This window comes from Limulus polyphemus, unplaced genomic scaffold (assembly GCF_000517525.1).
Source record: "Limulus polyphemus unplaced genomic scaffold, Limulus_polyphemus-2.1.2 Scaffold338, whole genome shotgun sequence".
Classification (NCBI taxonomy): Eukaryota; Metazoa; Arthropoda; class Merostomata; order Xiphosura; family Limulidae; genus Limulus; species Limulus polyphemus.
The window spans coordinates 146482-172397 of record NW_013665948.1 but is presented as its reverse complement, the minus strand read 5'-3'; the positions used below and the strand labels follow the sequence as shown (position 1 = coordinate 172397).

Here is a 25916-nt window from a genome sequence, read left to right as displayed (position 1 = left end):
ATAATGTCGATTTCACATTGAAGAAGAATTATAGAAGATGCCATATCTATTCTACATAATATCTTAGTGGAGAGGTTTGTACCTAAAATATATTATAATGTAAAAATTCATTAATATGTAATTTGATTAAATGAATAATATAGAAATCTAGAGGGCGCCGCGTTCGAAACATACCCTCTACACCAATATTCCACGTGTCTAGTTTTCCGTAAGCTTTTTCTCAGCTGAAAAGTGTAACGCGGCCAAAAAAGTTTGGGATATGCTGGCCTATATGATTGAACGTATCGTCGCTTTTGTTTAACTAACATTACGATCTATGTTGTTTCACTAAAGGCAATGATTTACTGGTTGATTAGAGCCACGTACTCTGGTTTCTTGGATCGGTTCGACTACGTGACCTTCGTGCCCTAGTAGCCGTTTCTTGGTTCAGTGTCTCTCACTTCATTAGTTTGCTTACGACGAACTTAATGCATTCTGATCACGTAACGTGGAGTGAACTTTATTGGTTAAATTGTACTAGCCCGTGGCCGAGCAAGTTTTTTTCCAGTAATCTTATTTTCCTCCCTTGAAAAAAAAATCAATTTTATATGAAAATACGATTATATAAGACAGAACTTATTGATTTACAACAGCAGTTAATTAATGACAAATTTTATGGCCCTACGTTTCTTATATTCTCGAGAAATCATTGGCAGTACACTCACGCCTTGTGCCCCTCGGTAGAAAATGTAAACACTTTTGTAGATCAGACTGTTAATGCATTACTGGCTATGCCCTTTTTTTAAGGTTGTTTAGTCGTAAGACGAAGAACGTTTCAAAATTGATTGGTGATGTTTTGTAGGAAGTACTGAAGAAAAGTTGCAAAAACGTTTTTAAGGTTTGTTTTTATATATGTGATACTTTTGAAATCTAAGCACACTGTTAATGGCTTTACATGGTTTTCAGGTATTACTTATAGATATATACATACATATAACTTCAAATGAAATATCCCCATCATGTGCAGTGGACAATTACTGTACTAACTATTATGTTACATGGTCGTTACTTTTCACTGGTGTTTCTTCACGGTTATGTAGTAAATTGCTGAGAGTCTTATTCGGGAATGAACCACTGTTAAAAATCGAGCATTGAGAGACTAATTGACGACACGTTAAATTACCTTAAAAAAATGTAATCTTAACTTGCCCAATAATAGTTTATCGTGCGATAACTCCAGGGCTATCTGTCAATCACTGCAGAATTACCACTCATTTCTTTTGTATTTATCAGGAGTTATTAATACACAAATCAAGTCTGATTCGTAGTCGACAGAAATACAGAACTTCTAATACCCACGTGATTTAGCATTTAATAAGTCTTAACATCTTCACATTTGTAGACATATTAGTTTGAACATTGTACTTCCTCTCACACACGAGTAATTCACATTGCCCAACTGATCATGATTGATTCATTTGACCTAAAGGCTATAGTATAGGTTCCATAAAACGTTGTCAGGTGACACCCTTCGTGACGCAAGCGGGGAAATTAATATGCCAGGCCTCATCCCTAGTACGTCTAAAATCACAGGTTTGGTAGTTAGATGATAAATTGTCACACCCTTGCCGCCATATTTACAAGTCCCTATTCTGCCTCCACACATTAAAACTTGCGTATTCTGAATTGTTTTTTTCTTCTTCTTCTTTTGCTATAATGTAATTAGCGTGTTAGAGATCTTATTAAACAGTACGCTGTGCAGCAGTTTAAATATATATATTTTTAAATTGTGTATATAAAGGTAAGTAAATTTCGTTAGGTAATGTGTAACCTTCTTAATGTAAATTCAATACTATGTGCATCGCGTACTGTGTTGTATCCGTACATGTATGGATTTTTTTATTCAGTAATATATTATTAAAGTATATTGAGTTATGTAATAATGTAGTTGCTGTTCTAACAGAAATCAGTACACATGGAGAAGTTGGCGAAATGCCATCGCCCTTAAATCATTGGTGTAACTTGTAACCGCAACAAAAAACAGAATAATGACAAACATGATACTTTTGGACTGAAAAAAATCGAAGGATGTAAAGTTACAGGTTTCTGCGAAAGTAGAACTCAGTCAACAATGTGTATTACTCTTTGCCAAAAGCCTTCAGTTCACGCAGTAAAATCACTCGACATGCGAGTAAGACTTACAACAAAAAAAAAGGGGGGCAGGGGTGATTACTGGTCATCGCACGCGTCACTCTAAAACGCCCACCCTTTTCGACAGTTATTTTTAACTGTATGAAACAGTAACTATTAACTAGAAAGCCTGTTTTTGACACATATCCATGTACTAAATGTACTTCCGCAAGGTCCCCGAAAGTGTTCTGTTTCAAGAGTAAATAAAACCAAAATTAAGAGTAACAAATATTTTTATTTTTTGCTTTTAAAGCTCACATGTCATGCTATGTTGTAGCCAACAGAATGCGTAATTCTTCTCGTGATTCATTACATGTGCACGCTTTTCCGACGTCACGACAGTATAAATTGCAACATTAAGCGTCCTTTATGTGACGTCATTTTAATGTCTACTGACTGACTAACAGACAATACACAACATAAACAGAACAGTTGAAGTGTGCATTTGATTTAATTCTATTGTTCATTTGTTATTCTTAACCAAAAAAAAGGTCACTGCATCATATTTGTAGAATTGCTCACCAGAAAATATTCTTTCTTTTTTTGGGGGGAGGGAGGTAGTAGCTTAATGTGGGTGTCTCCTAACCTTTATCTGCCTCTCACTATTTATAGTTAATAGAGGGTGTTTTGATGTTGCAACATCAAAACTGAATTACGACATAAAGTGATCATGGATTAAACAAACTTAACCCTACCCAGTTCTTTCATTTCTGTTATTCTCCAAGCTAATCTATAAATTAGAAGGACACCAGTCACCAGATGGCGGTAAATTTTGAGATGAGACATTTTACAGCTCCTTTAAAATAATTTCTGGGTTACATTAATAAAATGTTAAAGGAAATCATATACTGGAGAAGAGATAGTTATCTTTTTATAAATGCTCAGGATGTATAATTCCTTCATTAACTAGTTAGTATATATAGGTTGGATTTTTCTTAATGGTAGCTTTCTGTTAACAAATGTTGAGTCGCATAATTGAAGTCGACTGGAATAGAATACTTGTTAAAAACAGCTAAAATGTTTCAGGAACCCGGACAACCAAGTAAATTGTTACATTGACTGGTGTATAGTATTTTTCCATCTAGCATTCTTTGTTTTTTATATTATTGCAACGGAGAGTAAATCGTGTGGATGGAACCTAAAGTTGGAGAGTGGATAAGCATATTCTGTTTACGTAATCCTGACTATATATATATATATATTTGTGCAACAAAATTCTTTATTATAATATAGTCTTCAGGATTAAGCCTTACATTTTCAGTACATTTTGGAATCGAATAACGTAAGAGTTCCCAAACTTTCCTAATTCACAACTCACCCAAGTAGTCGGGGTGATTTTTATGGGAGAAGAGAATTACCGTTCTGGAGCATGTTCAGTAAAATCTGGTATTTTGGTTTAGTTTATTTCACATATTTGCACAAACCATCCCTAATTTTGAACTGATAAACTAGACGGAAGGGAAAGTAACGAATTGAGAAGCATGCTAAGAAAACACGAGGTGTTTGGGTATATTATCGCCTTGGCTTCTTGATAGTGATATAAAAGAAAAAAGTCACTATGATGAAATGTACGCGCTTAATCTATGTTGAAGCACGATCCTTAGAGTCTCGTTATATATTATACGTACTGTCTTCGGTGTCCGTCGAGGCATTTCGTCACGCACATCGCGCCATCTGTGTGAAGTTAAATCTTTGACAAAAGTGTTTTTAAGGATTAGATTGAAGAAGCGATGAATTCCATCGGGATAATGCTGTTTGTTCTGTTGGCGTTATATTGGGTCAAAGATCTGACCCATCAGGATGCAACAAAATGCCTGACGTTGTTAACATCTTTTCTGTTACATAATTGGCAAAACCCGAGGTAATTAGCACGAATAAGAAACTTATTTTGATAAATAAAGAGATTAATTTATTTTCATACGTTACCGAGAGTTACGTTATTATAAAAATTTCAGCAAATTTATTTGCTCGTGTAATTGGTGTTATACTAACGTATATTTCTTTAAAACAGGCAGGTAAGAGTAAAATTGTTGAAAGTATACCGTTTATGTAAGCTCCACGAAACATCTGTATATATATATAAAGTACAAAACAAAAACTGTGTGTCTGTTTGTCTGTTATCTAATTACTACTAGGTCGTTGGACCAACCTCAACCAAACTTTGCAGGGTGATAGCTTGGAACAAGGGGTATATTAATTGGGTTCACAACCTTCTCCACCTCTATTATTGCTGTTATGGAGCATATTTTATCTTTGACGTAAGTTAACGTTAAGTGTATTCATTGAAGGCGCCATGTCCTTACATATACAACACAAACAAAAAATCAATAATTAAATTTTTTTAACACAACATACACACAGTGTGGGGGAGGGCACACATAAGTCTTATATATCTCAGCGAGTGCACTAGCACTCTCTATGGATGAATGCAACGAAAAAATGGCCGCCACTATTGCAATAATACATAAACAGCCACCCTATATGAAGAGCCGTTTCTTGAGTTATACTCGCTTCCTACTTTGACCCGTGACGTTTCAACTTCGGCCCGTGAGACACTTCTGCGGCCAATGACTGTCAATAAATTAATCACGTGAAACACTATGGAAGGACATTAAGAGTTGGATGTTGAGAGCGGGTAACAGAAAGCACCCCTATCGCTACTACTTTGCCCTCTACCTCTTCCTACAAAGTCACCCTGACCATCGCACAGTGTGTACCATGTTTTACATATATACATATTGAGTTCTTACATTTGGTGATGTAATAATGAATACTATAATAATATATTATGTTATAAATAACTTGTGTGAAAGTTAGGATTTGTGTGTTATTTATCATAACATCCACCCCCACATTTTAAGTTCATAACCGGGACAAAGGATGGGTACCCCAGCTTGTGCAATATAAAAGAGATAACTTGTATCAAACAGTAAAATTTGCACTATGATCATCTGAAACCTGCAGTTTCAAGTAATATCAGGCGATCTAATTCGATACCAAAACTACCAGTAGGAGGGGAATTGATCTTCTAATTCTTTTAATTACACAGGCCTGCTATGGTTTTATTGTATTTTGATTATTCAATGTTCTACAGTAATTCCTGTTCACTGAATCCGGAAATATCCATTTTTCTCCGTCACATACAGATTTTTCACAAAATCTGATATGCAAAAGATAAAAGAAAGACCAAAACACGTAGTTTTGAGACTAAAAGACGTATATTTCACAACAACAATAAAAAAATCAGGATGAATGAGAATACATGATGGGAAAAAATATATCATTTTCGAATTATGGAAAATCCGTTATTAGAACCAAAACAACTTTAATGAAGTTTAAATTCGCAGGCCTGTGTTATTTAGTATTTATAAGCTATTTCGCCAGGAAAGGATTTCAAAGACAGTCTAGGCTTACAATTGACTTGTGCACTCGATATCAAGTTTGCATCCTCAGGCCGCGTGTGGCGTAATGGTTAACGTGCCGGACTGTGTATCGGAAAGTACAAGGTTCGAGCCGCAACGTGTCGATATAAACGTTCAGCACTTTCAACTGTGGGGGCGTTATGACGTTACTTCATTAAGAGTGGCTGCACGGGTTACTGGAGCTGCTAACTGGCGTCCCTTCCTCTTGTAAGCAGTTTTAAATTAGGAGCGGCTATGTCTACATCTTAGTGAGTCTCAAGTGGCCGTATAACCCATGTAATATTACCTATAAGTTCACATGTAATTGTAGTTACAGAAAACAGTTTTCCCATCCTTTATGCAAATAAATTCAAGAATAAAAACAAATTGATGTTTGATTTTCATGTAGAACATCCCCAAATATAAGTTGATATGCAGGAAACATGCATTGAAGTACAACATTATCGTCAGTTGTTTAATATGTAGTATTCTCAGGTGCACTGATATCCCTTTGGAGTAATCAGGTAAGTTTCACTGAATAACACGAGGTTCGACAGAAAATAGTTTGCGGGAGTAAATATTGAAGGTGATTGGACACTATGTAACAATGTAAAACTATGTTTTTTCACCGAACAATCGAAAACAACGAGTTTGACAGAAGATGGCGTTTTTACTGAGGGTTTGAAAGCTCTTAGAATTATCCGCTGCAAGTCTCTGGAGAATTGTTCAGGATTGATAAAAAGTAACAATATTTACTAGGAACATCTTTCCCACAGCGTGTGCACTACCCAGACACTGTTGGTCATTCCAATTGAAAAAGAAGGGAGGTTGTATCCTCAAGAAATCACCTGACTCGCCAGTGGAAAAAATCGATGTATACTTCCACATAGTATTGTCTTATTTACAGAAATTTTCCCAACGAGAGAGCGCACGGGTTACATAGGTGAATGACTCACTTCAATGGGTAACTAGGACGACAGGAAGTTAGCTACTTCCTTATCTAACGGTTTGTGTTAAAACCACATAACACTGTATGTACGAAAAAGTTTTAAAATCTTTATGTTAAAGAAAGTAATAAATGCACGTACGACAGATTGTGTTTACTATTTTTTAGAGTTTTTGACAGCCGATTTTTAACAGACCTTGTAAAGAGTTGATTTTTCTGTATGATAAAAATGTTAATAAACGTTATCCACGTTCAATACGCAAGAAATCTTTCACATACAGGGTGACTTTCTATTTGGGTTGGGCGAGTGCAGGTTATGATTGGGAGCTTTCACTTTACCAACTCCATATATTACGGGATTTGGAGATAATTAGATTAGGTATTTCAACTCATTGCAGTATAACTCCACTTCCCCTGTTTTTCGAAGGGCTCCTAAACAATATTTTATTTAACTAATATTCTCTGTTATCTGACACGACGAGCTTGCGTCTTTCAAGCTAAACTGCGTATTCGTCATGACGAAACTCAAAACGAGTCCGTATTGACAATGAACAAGTAAGTTCTGTGACTTATGGTTTCAACATGATAAAACGTATTAGATAAAAAACATATTTTCTTTACAGTAACACTTGTTTTAAAATGTAAACTGTTTAAACTTAGAATTGGATAATTTTTAAGCTCTCAACTATTTTGTAATGAACAGAGTTCGAGTGAAATTTGAACGTATTATTTCAGTAATTGAACCAGTTCTGAGCTCCAAAGAACAATTATAGTAAAGTGTCTCGCATTTCTCGACTTGATAAATCTTAGATAGTGCACAATATGGTTTTGGGTCTTCTAAATTGGTTTATTCTGTACACAGTTATTGGATCTGCTCAGTATATGATTTATGGATTACTGTAGAAAGTTTTCTTGAAATGAGAGGGCCTGCTGTGCACATTTTGTATTTCTTATTTGTATATATATATAAATGAATTAGCCTTAGTGAGTTATATTAAATGGTAATCATGATATTCCTTTAGTCAGATTGAAACACCGGTTTTTAATTGCACTTCGATACATTGAATTATTGCATGTGCTGCAACATTTTACACGAAACAGCACAGAATGGTTAATCAGCTCTTTACAACCCAGTTTCGTTAGACATAATTAATATATCAGGCCCCAACAGGTTGGTTTGAGTCTCTTGTGATTATTGATTTCCCCCCCTTTAATTAAGCTATTGAACCTATAAGTTTTGAATACTGATCAAACTCACTCCTTATCCCAATTATAATAGTGTTAAAAAAAACAATTCAGACGGAAGCGTGAAATGTTAGGACTAGCAGGAGTGAAGTACTGAGTAGTGTCGTATCTTCTGTCTTTTGTGCAGAGTTTAAAATTCGAGTACCATTCATGAACTTTGGCCTTTAGAGGAACAGATGTGAAATAACGAGTAGAATATGCATTTTAAAAACCACTAAATCTATGAAAGTAGATACGGTTCACGGAAACTCAGAATTTCCGTTATAAACCTTAACCTTTGTTTATATTCAGTGTTAAATTGTATTTTATATTTAAAATGTTTGTTTTGGAAAGGAATTCAAATCAATAATTTAAAGATTTTAAAATTATTTTACCCTTTACGTGATTGCGAGATGATTACTTAGTAAACAAAAAGTGAATATGCGCATGAAAACTGAAATCAATCGATCCTGCGAGATAGTGCTATTTTTAAGATGTTTGATAGTAGTTAGGTAAACCATTAGGCTTAAAGGCAAAGAAAAAGCTTTAGCTTCAGATATTTCCACATATTACACAGTGGTAAATAATGCGAAACGGTGTGTTTGAATGTATAGTAACTATTTAAGAAAACAGTATGTATTATATTTACAAAGCTATCTCGGAAGTTAAACAAACGAGAGAGTTGGTGCCCTTAGGGCATCCTGCTTCTGATTCGTCGTCTTCCTATACATTTTACAACAAAAGTGTGGAAGTATCGATTATTCAGTCGGCGCCAGAGAATTTCTGCCCTAGCCATCTGACAGATGAACATTTATTCTATTACACACAAATCTCGAGTAACACATCTTTTATAATCAAATCTTCCTACTTTTCGTAAGTAGATATTCGCCTTACTTGAGTACAGTTGTAGATGTGTTTATGTATCATTGTGATGTAATTTCATTATCTGTATATATATAAAAAGTCATCTTCAGAACTCTAAACTGAAAGTGCTTTTTTTTTTTTAACTGTAGTGTTTTGTGATTGGCCAGTTTGTAGATGTTTTCTCAGAAAACGGATGTGGCTTTAATAATCAACACACATGTAAGGCTACTTGAATGTCAAAACAGTAAGGATTTTCCTACGGAATAATGTAATTACAATACTTACAGTATATTGATTTTTGATCACACATACACAAATAATAATGAAGTAAAAGTCGTGCACCCACAAAAACAGCAGTGGATATAATATTACAATGTTTGGATTATTAAATGCAAAATTATAATGAAAAGGTTGTGTGTGTGTGTATGTGTATATATATACATACATACATACATACATATATGTGTGTGTGTGTAGCCGTACTTGTGGTTTATGGTTAATATCTCTGGAATTCAGTTAGATTTACTTGTTTCAAAATGTTCTTACAATTTCAGTATGTTATAAATATGATAGTATTGATTAAATTCAAATCGCTTTGAATCTACAGGCTGTATTAATTGCATTCTCAATTATATCTGATATTCTTTGCGAGTCCACGTGAATATTTCAACGTTCATTCTTCAATTAACACTGTGAACAACGTGTATTTTCTCAGATCACACACGTTGTAAACAGTTTCTGGAAATAATATGGTGAACCAGTTCGACGTGTTTTAGCCCATCTATCTAGACTGAACGTTTACCAAATTGATAATTTAATTTTCATTAGACGTGGAATACAAACAAATATATTTTCACCCCTGAAGTAATAATTTTATCAACGATTTTCAATATTTTCTTCTCTGAGTGATTGAAAAAAAAATACATTTGATTTTTTCTAGCAGTAATTTGTTACACAAAGAAGGAAAATAAGGATTTTATGTGCAATTATTAGAAACACGTAAGATCGGCCTGTTTCATTAAATATTTCAATTTATATTCAGAAGCTTATCTTAGTGTTTCTTCCCAATAAGGTCAAAGGTATACCAGAAAATATTGTTTTGTAATTAAGGAAATTGCGAAAGCGATTTGTATGCTGTATAACTTGCTTGATTAAGTGTAGTTCACTGGTGTGTGTGTTTGTCTTTGGTTCCTTATGAGCTTTTAAGTATATTCTAGTTTGCATATAAATAGGAAACAAGTATTAGTGTCTGATGTTTTAATCAACGAAGACATGCAAATTGGCAGCTTAAGTCTCAAATACCTTCCACTGTTACTTAATTGTGAAATTCTTACTAAGAAGTAAAAAAAGTTTGAAGGTTTGTTGAGTTTTTATACATTTTTACTTGATACTTTAATTTCATGTTACGTTCAGCCAATTGATGGCTATATGCTCGTCATGATATGTTCACATTTTACTTTCTAGGTATGTCATTTTTTCAGTTGATAATACGGCTTTTATATGGTCATTTGATTGTGCCTTTAATAAAACTCGGTACGGGCATTTGCTTGTGTATTACATTAATTTCCTCAATTCGGGTGTTGTTCGTGTTATTTAGCAAGCCTTCACTTCCATAGAGCCCTATTAAACTCTCCCATTGCATGGGCACTGCCACATGAACTTGGAATTTTTGTACCACCACGAGAACTTCCTAAAATTTTCCACATTCAAATGCCGGATAAGTAAAGTAATATTAAAATATACGTCTTTTGTTTTATATTGAGTATCTAGAAATAATTTGGCACTGTGAAAACTGTATCTGTCAATGGGGTAGTGAAATAATTAACAGATCTCAAATATGAAGTGACGTATTTTTCAATATAGTTTACTCCAAAGTTATATTCATGGTAAAACATTCTTGCGTCACCTTACATCAAAATGTTAAGCTCTTCATAATGTCTTACGACGAATTTTGTCAAAAGTATTATGTGGGATGCGGATATAGCTCTATGGTGAAAACAAAATGGCGTCGGAAGGTTTATTTACGCGTTGATGTTAGAAAAGCAAAAGTAAAATCTTGTTTTTTATTTCATACATTTTGAGGACGTTTTATACAGATGCGTGTTTACAAAGACAATATATTTGTATGCTTCTGCCGTGAACTACGGAAATTTTCAGAGGCGTTTTGGAACTTTTTTTTTCATGCCAATTTGCGCGTTAGATTATAGGGTTGAGGTTTTTATGATTGCTGTGTATGTTCTACAATTATAAGCTTGCTAATTACAGTGAGATCACGTGGAATTGTTTATAGAAAATATTCATCAGGCTCTTAACCTCATAACTTCTGCGTGGCGAACATTAATTCTAAGATTGTAGTAACTGCATGCTTCAAATGTTTTTAGTTCTTGTTTTTTTTTATCAAAAACGACTAAGTCAAAATCAGTTTAATTTATTGAAGAAAGATTAAATTATATACTGAAAGTTACCTTTTTTAAAACGCACCGAATTGTTTTTAAGAACACGTAATTTTTAGTGGTTTCATTTCCTACAATATTTGTTTGACTACGTGACTAATTATTTTTATTAAAAATGTATTGTTATTTATAATGTATAAAAACTGAAAAGCTAATAGATCCTTGTTATTAGCCTTCTTCATGCTGGAATTATACTAGTATGAACTCTCGTGAAGTGAAAGAGAAAAAGGATGATACATTGAAACTAGGCTGTGATAGATTTGCATAAGTATTGAAAGCTGTGTAATCGCCTAAGGCTGCATCACGTGCTCCCGTACTTTTAGTAATACAAGTCCCTTGATTTCTCGGCATCGCGGTGACGAACCTCAACTCGTTAATCTTGCAGACTTTCTCCAGGCGTGTAACTTACCACCTTTTTGTTTTTAAGATTGTTTTTCCAGAAGTATTGATTTATGGGTACAAATGGAATGAAATTGTCATTTTTTTTTTATCTAGCTGTATTACAATGTATGTATATATGTGGCTGTGTTATTAAGTATACAGGTAAAATGCCTGGGAAACAGGTATTTTTTTAGCTTGAAAGTGTTACTGAAAAAACAATAACATCCGAATCTGGGTACTTAAAGTGATAACTGAAAATATACCCTCTCTAATTCTGTAACATAGTTGTCAGAGTGATTCTGAAGTTTCATTTTTTTAATGTCAGAAAATATTATTACCACAATTTAAACCAGATCTGATGGTACAGTTGAAAATTAACTAGACATAGAGTAGCACCTAGAATGTCATATGCCAGTGTTCTTTACTTCTAAGTGAAATAACACATGCACAAGTCAGATTTGTTATTTCTATTGGCGTATTTTTAACAGTGTAATAAAAATCTAATTTACTAGAAATATATTCCAGTTAAGTATCTAAACTCAGTAGAAAGAGTACAGTCTACATAAGAATATATATATATGTTTAAGTATATTTGAAATTCAAAATGCCAAGGTTAATATGGCAATGCATGCAAAATTTATGTAAATGAAAAGCTACCAGTTTCTAATTCCCAGTTTTCTTTTTTGTTCTGAGATGATACATTTGATGCCCTATAAAAAAACAGATTGAACAGTAGAATCTACATGTTAATCATTTTTATAAACAGTGTCTAACACTAACTCAAACAGCTCTCAATTAGTAACTAGACTATTCACTATTACTGCTAGTACAGCTACATACTATAGTATTATACTTGAATGTGTTCTTTCAGTTCAATGGTAATAACAGTAACGTTTGAAAAGTTTAGGTCTTTCAAGAAAAAGAAAAAAAAACACATTTGTATACCAGTATTGTTGAGGCCAGGCATTCTTATGCGTGCATTGTTTGTAAAACACAATAAGTTGTTCTTAGCTATGTTGTAGTACCAGTACATCCATATATATATGTGTCTGCTTTGCTTTAGTTTTATTAGTGTGGTGAACTAACTGTATAAAATTAACATATTAAAAATCAAACCATTTGGCAGTAACTAAGTAACGTCTAAACTTTAAGATCTTAGTAATTAGAAACAGAAATCATTACAACGGATTAATTTTTTTAAAGAGTTAAATAGTGTATTTTGAGATTAGAAATATATTTATGTCGCCATGTGAAATCTTCCTGTCTAGAGAAAAAAATCAAAATTTACTTTTATTTATTTCAGAGGAGCATAAAGTGGACAGATTTCCAGGGAACCAAACACACAGTGACCATTTCAAGTTGTTGGAGAGGGATGGCAATTATCTTCTGGTGGGAGCAAAGTAAGTCCAATGTAGCATTTTATGACATCAAACAGTATTTGTTGAAAAATGAGAAATTTAAGTTATTGCTTGCAAAAAAACCAGTGTCGGAGTGTTAAGAAGTAAAAGTAGTTAAGACTGATTGAACAATTCATGAATTTATTATTGTGTGAAATTTACAAATGAAAGAAAATTCTCAAAGACTATAATACTATTCCATTAAAAATGGATGTCCAAAGTCGTTATAATAAGCTATCTCTGCTTAGACATGGTGCCAGACAAACTTTCTAAAACCCTTGAGTAAGTTGATATGAATGTATAAGCTACAGTTTTCTGGGAAAAGGAAGTATAAAGAATAACCCTTTTATACTGTTCCAAGAACTTTCTTTTTACGTCTAAAATGATCATGTCAAAGTATCTATATCAACAAGGGATTCAAATGCATTTTACATATGTAAGATTGCCATTAGTTTTTGTTGTTGTTTCTTCAAGTTTTGTAGGTCTACGGTTCTATCTCAAGTATTGCTGTTGATCTAAAGAAATAAATTTACTGTACATGGTCTGTACTTTAATCATTATTGATAAAAAAACAACAACTTTGTTTAAAATTTTGTGAAGTACAGAAAATATAGTTTGTATTAGGGGGCAAACATTTTTCATGGGGTTCATATGTGACACAACTTTTTATCAAACCTCACCCCCTTTTTTTAAGATTTTAATTATATATAGCTGTAATTTTATATCAATTGTAATACGTATACCCGATAATTTTTGCTGTACGTTGTTGATCTGTATTTTTAGTTGTTTTTAACTTCCTTGTTTTTCCTCTTGAGTATTTGTTAGTCATCTAATTAGGCCTGTTTACAGTATGCATTTAAAACAATTGGATTGTTATCTTGTATTCATATTATACATTTAATTACATTCATCAATCAAAAACTCTTGTCTTTGTTCTCAGATAAGTAACATAACCATAACTCCATTTACTGATTAATGTCAATTTCCTATATTATTATTTGACCTTTACAATAAAGAGGACATTTAGGCATAAATAACTCAATACTACGAAGTTTGTTTAATTATCTACTAGAATTTGAAGTTAAAATCAAATTTAGTATAATAGATTATTTGTGTGATAAATGTTTGTCTCTGTCTTTAGAAACATCGTATATAACATCAGCTTAGCAACTTTACAAGAAAAGAAGGTAAGACTTATTTTAAACTTCCTTATGCAAAAAAAAGTTTAAAAATAGGATTGCAGATAACCTTAACTAATAAGTTTATATAGAAATTAGTTCTGCATTTTGGTAGTTATGCTAAGCAGATGAGAAAATGTGGAAAGTTAAAAATCTTTGTTAGTATTAGTCTTTAGTAATCACAATAAAGTTAGTAAAACATAGACATGGTTTATTTTTTTTAGGAAGTTCCTAAAAATATTAATGAAAGCAACTGCATACTTCCTTTAACATGGTGTAATTATCACACCAACTTTCTATAACATGTTTCCAAGAAAACAAAGTTCTGAAACTGGGCTGTAAATACTTTGTGACTTTTGTTTAAAAGACTGTTCTTAGTTACATATCCTGTTTGGTGAAATTTTCCAGGAACTACATATTTATAAATAGTTTAAATAGGGTAGCAACTGTGTTAAATATCACCAAATGTTGTCTAATAATAAGAATATACTTATTATAATTGAATTAAACGGCATGCTTTAACAGCAGTAAAAATCAATTAGAGTATTTTATAGAATGGCCCAAAGCATTCAAATCTTACAGTAGATAATGGCTTTCCTCATAAAAAGAATTAGAGTGAGTTTTAGTATTTTTATGCTTACAGCATTATATAAACCTTTCGGGAATAACTAAGAGGTTTCAGTTACAGTAATGTTGTTTGATTTGTAAAGCACCTGAGGAAAATATTGGTGAAAGAGAGTTTAATTCTCATGTTTATTGGCCAAAAGGTTTATGATTATTTAGTGGGCTTCTTGTTGGGAATTCATGAATCATGAATGCTTGTGAAATTATTTCAATTGCCGTCACCTTTTCTAGGCCACATCATCTTGAAAGAACTTTAAACAAATCAAGTGGAATATAGGTATACATGTGCATTGAACCACTAATTTTATTCATAGAATGGTTACTGCATCTGTTGGGGCTAGCCTTAAAACAATTTAAAAGTTTGAAATGGATGGATTTTGTGAAATGTTAAATTTGTGATCTACGTTTCTGCTTACATGATTAACTAGCATCACATTAATATATATATTGATCTTATTAAACAAAAGTCAAATACCACTTTTTGTTTTATTTGGTATCTTTTAATGGAATGACCAGAGCACAGATGAGACCTGTTTCTCCATAGTAATATATCTCAGATGAGCTTATGTTGAAATCCAGCATACATATATAAACTTTCAGGTTGAAGTACATATGGGGTCTGGTGGTCATAACTAACTATTTTTCTGGCAATTAAATATCATCTTTGAAGGTCTTTTGCACTCATTTTACTTACAAAAAGTATTGTGGTTAATATGGGCTTGTCAAAATTACTCAAATTTTTTTTGTGTGCAATTTGTTCTGATTCTCAATTCCAAGTTCATGCTGTGTACAATGGATTGCAATTCTGTATATGTTCATATATTATGCTTAGTTGAGAGAGCAGTACTTTATTCACTAAGGAACTATGGGACAAACTAATAAGAAAGGTAGTGTATTGACTTACGCTGGAAAAGTCATGCTGTCTTTGGTTAGCATGAGTTAATATTTTACATAGTATATTTAATTTAGTGCAACTGATGCATTTGTGGCACTATGTATAGCGATGTTACTTGCAAAGAATTGGTCATTCAATGAATAATTCTTGTCAGTTCTCACTCACATTTGGCATTTGTGTCTGAAAGAAAAATAAAGATCATTAGTATTGAAACCTTTGAATTATATATCACAGTTGGAGCACTACAATTTACATAAAAACCAAATTTATGCTACAGCTGTTTCTTGATACTTGTGTGTGTTAAGAAACATTCCTTTTCGGATACAATTTTACTTGCACATAAATAAAATTTTGTGTTATTCACATGGCATCTTCCTCCTTGTTTGAATATTTTAAGTTATTGAAAAAATGATATTAATTGATAGTGTTGCCTCCATGTAGTTTTTATATTGAAAAAGCAGACACCACAATAAACTTTAATACCAAAATAAACTTTTGATTCTATTAATTTTATTCTGTCAGACTGTGTTCAGTTGCAATAATTTGTGAAAACATTATTAAGCAGTTTTCTTTCTTTTATCAATTCCTACAAGTAACTTAATGGATAGGAAAAAAATATTAAAAGTAGGTGTGGAGTGAAAATTACTTATTGTATATTCAGAATAGTGATAGATATCTCAAATAATGCCATGAAATGGAACAGAAGCAAACACTTGTGTTCACTTGAATTTAAGGAATTTGAATGCTAATTATGGATTTTTAAAGTTTTTGGTTATAAGTGTAAATCTTGGACATTTAAGTTAAATTTTAAATGATGGGGAGTTAATAGATGCATTATCTAATATTATCAAATGTATTTATATCCCATGTTTTATACATATGTTCCTGAAATCCATCATTATGATTTGAAAGTAATGGCCAATATAGAAATAGAAAAGAATTTCCTTTTTAAATAGTCTTTGGCCAAAACATATAAATATCAGCACTGCAAAAATTGATTTTTAACATAAAGAATTTTACTGACCTTCCATCCTGTTTATTCAAATAAAATCTAACTAATTGATTTTTCCAATTAAATCTAATTTTTAAAGAAAAGTTTACTAAAGACATTTTAATTTGTTAATGAACATTAGCCAAGAATTGTTGCCTCACTTGTACCTTAGTACATACATGATAGAAATCAAAACTAAGGATGATTTGTATTCATATATTGAAGTGGTATGTTTTTAAATAAAGCAAGTTTATATTAACTGAAATACACAAAGTTTTGGAAAAATCAAAATAAATTAATTTCTGATAAAAGCAAGCTATCTAAGTAGGTGAGAACTAAAATTAACCTAATAATGAAAATATATAAGTAAATGTACTCTTCTTGCTTTTATAATTTGATAAGAATGCATTGTTTCATCATTTGAGTTCCCTCACTGTTAGCGGAATTATTGGCCATATTTCCTAAAATATCTCATGAAGTTTGGCTAACTTAGAAGATTCAGTTTAATAATTGCAAATTAATCTTTATAATAAACAAAATCAAAATAATACAAAATAGACATATTAAACATTCTAAACAATACATTTAATGAAATTGAACATTTAAGATAGAATGGAGTATTACTCACTTAGTGATTTTAATTTTTTTTTCTCTTATGATGTAAGCTTGGTTGTTAGAATTATTTACTACACACACACACACACACCCTTTTTTTTTTTAGCCACAACTTGTTTCTTCTAAACTATTGTTGTTTGTTCCCTCAGTAATTCTGAAATGCTATGTCAGTATTTTGAGGTTGAAATTAGGCAAATAAACTGTTCCATACAAAGGGTGTATATTTCTTACAAGGCACTTCATGCTTCCTAGCTTGAATGCAGTGTGGTAGCACTTCGTGAAATGTGTTCATTTTTGTTCTTTCTGTGTTTTAGCGGCTTGAGTGGTACTCATCTGATGATGATATCCATGTGTGCAGAGTGAAAGGAAAGTCAGAGGTATGAAACAAGTTTTAATGTCAATTTTAAAGAAAGCTAGAACGTAGGAAAGAAGTAATATTTTGATCTTAGTAAAGTAACGAAGAAGAAGCCTGTGATAGGAAACAAGTTGAAAGATTATTTTAACATAACCGGGGAGGAAATTGGAGGTAATAGCCATACAAATGGAGCACTTGTTTTTACATAAAAGTAAAATAAGAACCTCCTGAGATATATAATGGATACAATTCGTTGGCTAGTTTTAACATTAGGAATTTTCAATTTTGATTTTAACCCCATGTCTTCTTTAACCTTTAATATATTACTCGTACTTTAGGAAGTGTGGTTTAGCACTTACTAAAGCAAATTTTTGGTTTATGTTTCGTCTACATTTTTCTTTACTGCATTCAATATAGGGTTGTGGCTATGTTATGAAGTAAATCTCATTTATGCAATTGCAGGAGGAATGTCAAAATTACATTAGAGTTCTTGCCTTGAAGTCCAATAATGTGCTTTTTGTGTGTGGGACAAATGCGTACAAACCAGTTTGTCGAGATTACAATCAAACAGTAAGTGTTTTCTAGCATTTTTTTATGGATTTTTTTAATAGCAAGATAACAATACTTTTCCAAAAGCAATGTAAAATGATTTTGTAATTTGAGTTTAAAAAATTCAATGCTTAAGAAATTAGTAACAGTGAAAAAAAAGAAAAACATTAGTAGCTCATCAAAAAAAAAAAAATTATGATAGTGATTTTTCTGGATGGATATTTAAAAATAACTTTTATGTGTGAGCCAAGCCTTGTAATAATAGAGTACACTATTATCTCTGTCGTGTCCAGGCTAACTAATAATTTCTGTCATCAAACAAAAATGGTATACTTATGTTTATTTTTGCAATTATTGATTTGTACCTCATAAGGAAAAAGTAAAATTTATTTCATTTGTTAAGTTTTCAAGACACTAGAGGTATTATGTGAAACCACTGTCTCACCAAAATTTTACATTTTTGTTTTATAAAAGTATTTGTTTTGTTTTTTATATTATGCCTTGGCAAATTGCTGAGGAATGCATGCACTGATGATGTTTTTCATGATATTGTTAGGAGTAGTCTGATAATGTAGTAGGTATAAAGTCTTTTGTTAGCAGAAGAAGTGTCAAGTAAACTGTAGAATGTTGTTTTTTAATACTGATTTTGTTTTAAAGAAACATTTTTTTGAAATCAGATGTGTACTTGCTCCTTTCCTGTCTAGTATTATAATTCCCACTAACTGTTAAATCATATTAAGATCAAGATGCTTGTTGTCTTATTCTACATTATTTAATAGGTGACCAATTGTTAATATATATTTTTTGTCTATAATTCTTTGAAAACATACAAGTATTTGAATGTATACAATGAAAGTTTCACTACTTAGATTTGTAAGGAACCTTCTTTTAACTTGAAGCAAATAATTATTAAAATGAAAAAGTTGCAAGTTCTCAAATGAGAAGTTCAACTTTTAAATGGTTCAACAAAAATGTTCAGTGGTGACCAAAACAAGTTTTGGAACAAGAAAACTAGTACTAATTATTATCATGTTTTGTAACCTGTATAACCATGCAAGTCTAATTAATTACTAATTTGTGATATTATTATTATATTATATTATTATGTGATATTATTATTATATTATATTATTATGTGATATTATTATTATATTATATTATTATGTGATATTATTATTATGTGATATTATTATTATTATTATTATATTATATTATTATGTGATATTATTATTATTATTAATATTATTATGTGATATTATTATTATGGAAATGCAAATGTACTATCAACTCATGTAGGGGCAAAAAGAACCCAATTATAAATTAGTAACAAAACTAATAGTCTATAGTTAGTAGTTAGATTTAGAAGATTACATAGTCTTAAAACATGACCATAATTGATACTAGTGTTTGTATACTTACCATGACATTGAGTGGTATTCAACCACCAGAACCTTACCAGAAATATATTGATAATTGCTTTTCCCATTGGATCATTTCATGAATTTAGCATCAAGTTTGGGAAGATGAAGAGAATAGAAATAGTGGTTTCCATGGTGTACAGGAAAAAAAAACATATTAAAGAAATTTTGTTTAAGAAAAAGTTTAAAAAGTATTTTTCAATTAAGTATTTCTTTCTTGAACGTATAATTCTTGTTCTTATGTTAAACAAAATTAAACATTTTCATTTGCCTTTATTTGAATCTCATGTGGGCTTAGCTGTCATGCTAGATCCAGGTAACAGATACATAAGATAACTGCTGGTTCTTGTTAACCATTAGATGGATTGAAGTCTTTATTTGAATCTCATGTGGGCTTACCTGTCATGCTAGATCCAGGTAACAGATAGTGTATGCTAAACATAAGATAACTGCTGGTTCTTGTTAACCATTAGATGGATTGAAGCTAAATTTCATTAACATGTTGTTAAACCTCTAATCATTTCTTAAATTACTTTGAGAACAGGCCCAGATTTTGTTTTCAAATCTAATAGTACTTATATATATTAAAGTTTATGACTATAGAATGTTAAAATAGTTTTTAAAATATTCTTAAGGAGAATGAGTACAAATATGGAGAGGAGCAGACTGGAGAGGGATTATGCCCATATGATCCAAATCACAACAGTACAGCAGTTTTTGCAGGTATAATAACATATTTTTTCAAATTTTGTTTTAATTGTATTCAGTATCATTGGTAACTGAGAAGGTAATTGAACAAAGAAGAGGTTTCCTTTGTTTCAGGTTTTTTCTACATATTTAATTTGTGGGTTTCAGTTTTGTCATTACACCCTTGATAATGAAGAAAATAGGTGGAAATTACCATTGTGGAAGAAGTAGGTGTTTATGTTCAGACCCGAAAAGACTTAATATAGGTTTTTCAAAGTATTTTTTACAAATGTGTAACTAGGCATTATTGAAATTTTTGCTGTTTTCAAAATATATTTATCATTTTATCAGTTTTAGAAGTTGATAGCATAATCAGCTAAGCATAAGAACCTACTGTCAATATGCATGACTGGATGGCTAAATGAAACGTTGCATATTTAGTCTGTTAAGTTATTTGTGTGGTGATTTTTGGTATTATTTATGCTAAACCAACAATAATAAAGCAATAATTTTATTTATTGGAGCACAAGAAAATATTGTTGTGAACCTTTATTGTAGAAAGAACTCAAAATTAGATTGATTGAAAAAGTTAATCAAAGCCTCATAAAAAAAAAAACAACAACAACAACAACAACAACATACTTATTTAAGTGTTTTCTAAAATTTGTGGATAATATAGAAGTATTATCTGAAGATGATGTGAAAAAACTTAACTAAAATAGTTTTTGAAGTATCCATTGGGGACATATAAAAAAAGGATTGAAGTTGTGTCTTTTTCAGCATTTCATTTTGATGAAAAAGTAAAAAATTACTATTAAATGTTACAGTCAAATTATTAATTTTAGAGATTAGAGCTGGGTAATTGGTGGAATAATCAGGCTCATTAATTGATTATGTTAAACTAATCAGTTATTACCTCTGCCTTTGAAGGTGATGGAGGTTATGTTTTCACTCCCATGTATGTGTTTGTCAGCAGGATTGCTTAAACACCTGAATGGATTTGGACAAAAGTTGGTATACATTTGGACTATGACCAAACTTAGAAGTGATTAGTTTTTGGAGATTCATGGTCAAAGTCACGAAAAAAAACCCCAAAAACTATATGTTAACAGGGGGACCAATTTTCACACTATTTTTGCTCTATAACTCAGTCAAAAATGATTGGATTATGATAAAATTGGACATATGTAGAATATTATTCCTCGTTGTCCTGCCAAAAATGATTTATGTCCGGATAACGAAGAACATACAGATACATTTTCATATTTTTTGAGAGCTGAATATGATTAATGTTGCATGCCAGAGGTATATGCTCTACTGAGTGCCCCTCTAGTTTTTATATGAGACTTGGATAGTTGGAACAGTTGAAAGTAATAATAATAATTGAAAACATTGATTTAAATTAGTTGATTATTCTTATGACATTAATCTACTTAATTGTAATTTCAATAAATTGATTATTGTGTGTGACATTAATTGATGTAATCAATGATCATGGGTAATTGATTACCTTCATTAATTAAGTTAAGCTCCCAGCTCTATTAGAGATTTCGTTGTATTTTTATGGAGTGAGTTGTATAGTTTTAACGGAAGCCAATAGCCTTACTTGAGTAGAAGAAAATTGTGATGACGTATATGTGTGTTATTGAGATGAATAGTTATTGTAAAGAATGTTTTAGAATTTGTGATGAAAGGTTATTTTATATACTTACAGTTTTAGAAATGCTAGTAAGACTAGCATTGTGAATTATACATTATTACTTTGAGAATATTTGCTAGAAAACATTTGGGAAAATGACAAGTTTTTGCCAGTCTTTTGTTTTCTTTGATATATGAAAACATAAGAATAAAAGTAAGAGAATCATGTGACGAACAAGTTCTCAGTTATGTGTTAGAATTTGGAAGTAAAATAATAACTTGCTTTGTAATAAAACAATTCAAAGCCCCTCAGTTACCTGTAGTATGTTTACATAGCTTAATAGTCTTTTACATTATAGGTAAAAATTTCTTTTACATGTTTATATCTTCATATTTAGATTTGTTTGCTATAACTTTTCTCAACGGCCATGTTCAAAGTTTTGTATTTGTTCAGAGTAAAATGGTTTGACAAAGCATATAGGTGTGTGGCTTATTTTATTTATCACAAAAATGTTTCTTGATGTGTCATAAAATTCTGTATGTCATGGAAATAATAAATATTTTCATTTTTTTGTTAAATACATTTACTTTTTTTACAAGCATTTATTGATGTAACACCAAAAATTACAAGTTCATTCTTCTTTCTAGCTTGTAAAATTCAGACATGTAATTTATTTTTATGTCAGAATTGAATACAAATCAAAAAATTATTTAAATTAGCAAAATATTTTGAGAAAACCTGTAATTTACCAACCATGCTTTTGTATCCCGAACTAGTATAGGGAATTGAATGCGGCATCGTTTTCAATTTTCTTTCTATTCAAACAATTCTTGGTGTTATAAATTTTTACAGATATTTACTATGCCTGGTTGTAAGGTTAAATATGAATTATATTTGTGGAACTGTATTATTATTATTAGCAAGTTACAGACGTTTGAACAGACATAAATTTTGAAAAAGGAAAATGAAATTATTTGGTAAGTGATATGAACAATCATGTTTGTGAAAATATCTGAGGAATACAAAACGAAACCCACAAGTTATATGCATATCTTTTGTTAGACTATATACAATGAAAGTGATAGTTAGAATTAGATCACTGGATACATTTTCAGCAGTAAACATCTAGAATAGTTGTGTGATAACACAGTGCAAAAAGTTTTTATTTGTTAATCCATCTTTTTTTTTTTAAATGCAAAAGAGTATGAATATTTTTTTAAATAAATTTTTAGAGATCATGCTTCTGTGCGGTATACATATCATAAATAATATTTTGTATCAAATTATTTCTTTGAGGTAAAACAGAACATACTGTTTTTGTGTGTCAATAATTTTCTTCTTTATTGAGTGAAAATTTATTAACATATAATAACATTGTTTAATTGTAAATGTTATATATTTTCTAACTATGATATTCAGTATATATATATATGTATGTATGTAATTTTTTATTGTTGTATTTGTATTAATTATATTGTTTTTTGTATAATTTATCTAATTTCTACCATGCTATTTGTTTTAAATTTAAACAGTTTTTAAGAAATTCTTAAAAGCTTTGAACATGGCCATATTTACAATAGATTTTTAGTGACTGGTTGCTTTATTTTGTTACTTACTGCTTCTGGGAACAAGGACCTGTTAACCACAGGACAGGTAGTGTCAGACATTGTCAGCTTGTTAAGCAGTTAAAGGCACCTCTGTGTTGAGTTGAAGTTGTAGCTCATAATAAGAGACAACATCTCTGCATGTTCAAATGTTGTGTTTTGGGAAATCACTTGGAGCATGGTTGTAGACTTTGACAGAGGTGCTTTATTGGTCTGTATGGTAGCATGCTTCCTTGGAGACTGTTTACTACTGTGGTTTGTTTGTTTTGTCATGTTTCTTGGGCACACTTCTGCTGCACCATTGCACTCTTCTAACCATGCACTCTCTCTCTCTCTCTCGTGTTCTACTTGTGATGATGACTTTTGCTTGTGGTTTGTGCTTGTCTTCGTTTGAGTGATGGTCTACTGAATATAATTAAAAACTCATTTATGCATTAACAACTCACTTATTAAGAAATAAGACTGTTAATATGGAATTCCTGTACATAAGAAAATAAATCATTTACTTCTTCTTGCATTGAAATAGTTTTTTCCTAAACAGATTTCTTTCATGCTGACATACTTGACAGCGTGAAAGATGAAGATAAGGTCTGCAAATATGTAAAAATTAAGCAGTATGAAAATTTTTGACAATAATTTCAATGTTGATTTGACCAAAAATATTGTTTGGAGAATTTTTAATCTAACAGCTAGTGTTGCTGTTGAAGTTCTTAGGGGTAATTTTTACTGATACATTATCTTGCATTTTGATACAAATTAAAACATTAATATTGGAAAGAAAATGTCAAATTGTTATGTTCAGCACTTGTTTTAAGCTAGGGATATTACAAAAAGATAGTATGTTGATGAAATGGGATTGATGTCTTTGGTATAATTTCTTGTAAAAATACTCACCCAAGTAAAATAAAACTATTATTAATATGCTTAGTATGCCACATACAACACTGCTTACATGAATTTAAAACCAAAAGCTTGTATGTTTGGCTTACCATTTATAAATGTACTCACTCTTCTACGCCCCCCAGTGGCACAGCGGTATGTCTGCAGACTTACAATGCTAGAATTCAAGTTTCGATACTCGTAGTGGGAGAGCTCAGATAGCCATTGTGTAGCTTTTTGCTTAATTACAAACAAACACTCTTCTAGATATCAGAACAATAATAGTATCATTGATTAACTTGGTATTTGACTTACAGCAATATGTGTTGAATTTGATAAATCACTTGCAAGAATGCTTGGGGTAAGTTTCAGACCAAAAGTAGTATGATTGGTGAGTTTGGTAAGCCACTTGCAACATTGCTTACTCGCAAGTGATACCTATAGTAATATAAATGAATGGCAAGTAGTTTGCAAGAATTCTCACCCAGATATAAAAGAGCAGTGGTGTACGTCTAAGGAAGAGAAGAGGCCTGTGCTGTATGATTTTTTACAAAAGTGAAGATATAAAGTGACTTCTCAACAAGCTAAATATTTATTATACAGTTTTTACATGAAATGTATGGAAATATGTTATCTGTTCAGTAATTAATAATGGAAATCACAAAGTAAGTGTGGGGCATGCCAATCCTCATTCAAAAAAGGTGCGTGTGCACCGCCCAGGATTGCACTGACTTATCTTCATCACTGACCAAAAGTAATGTACCTTATTAGTTCATTAAATTACTTATAATAATTCTTACTCCAGTTTTGAACCAAGAGCAATACCATTGATGGGTTCAGTAAATCACATGCAACATTTCTCACCCAAATATTACACCAAGAATAACTTACAACAATGCTGAATGTTAGATTAAGTTAAAAGTAAAATTCACGTGTTGAATATCATTTATGGCAAAAAAGCAGTTATTTAATTAATATTCCTCAGTCGGTGAATTTAAGCACTTCTGAATATTTGCTTATAAAATATATCGTGAACCACGATAAGGGTTCATAATAGGGATTGCAAGGAATTGCACAAAACCCTAATAGAACATTCAGGCAAAGAGCACCTTAAATTGTAAATATTCATTTCAAACAACACTTTAAAACCTCTACTATTGACTGCTGTAGCTGTACACATATAAAAATGCACAAAAAAAAGCATTCATATTAAACTTGCATGGAAAAGAAAATCCATTCAAAATGGCCCATTTGTAATTATTATTTTTTTGACAGTCTACAACAAAAACGGCTTGGAATATTGCACCCAAACCTTTTTGTACATTACTAAATAAGGTACTGCAAAGGTCGTAGGGGTATTGAAAAGTCAAACTGTTTTTTCTATATCTTACACTAAAAAATATCATAATTTTAGTGAAACAGTGTTATCATTATTCTTTCTTACAAATATCTGGTATTCTTTTTAAAAGCTTAAGTACAGGGTGAAACAGCAATTATCAGCCAGATGAACCTAAGATGACTGTAACATGTAGATACTCAGTGCTTAGTACACTATACAGTTGGTGTCTTTAGGGAGCCAATCCCTATATTATATACATGTAATATTAAATTTTTTTAAACATTCATAGAGTAATTGCTCCCCAGTGG

At 31.3% G+C, this 25916-nt stretch overlaps 1 protein-coding gene across 10 annotated transcripts in view; it reads left to right on the top strand.

The window, feature by feature from the left end:
* LOC106457496 (semaphorin-1A-like) overlaps positions 1-25916 on the top strand; it is a 217514-nt gene that overhangs the window by 150862 nt on the left and 40736 nt on the right. For 8 of the 10 annotated variants that reach the window (XM_022383452.1, XM_022383459.1, XM_022383456.1 and 5 more), the window contains exons 3-8: positions 12742-12838; positions 13977-14022; positions 17453-17515; positions 17956-18063; positions 20096-20183; positions 23419-23439. In XM_022383452.1, coding sequence (XP_022239160.1) covers positions 12742-12838; positions 13977-14022; positions 17453-17515; positions 17956-18063; positions 20096-20183; positions 23419-23439 — 423 coding nt within the window. Of the gene's footprint in view, positions 1-12741; positions 12843-13976; positions 14023-17452; positions 17516-17955; positions 18064-20095; positions 20184-23418; positions 23440-25916 lie in introns of all 10 variants that reach the window. The other 2 variants (XM_022383455.1, XM_013916916.2) reach the window with 2 other exon arrangements.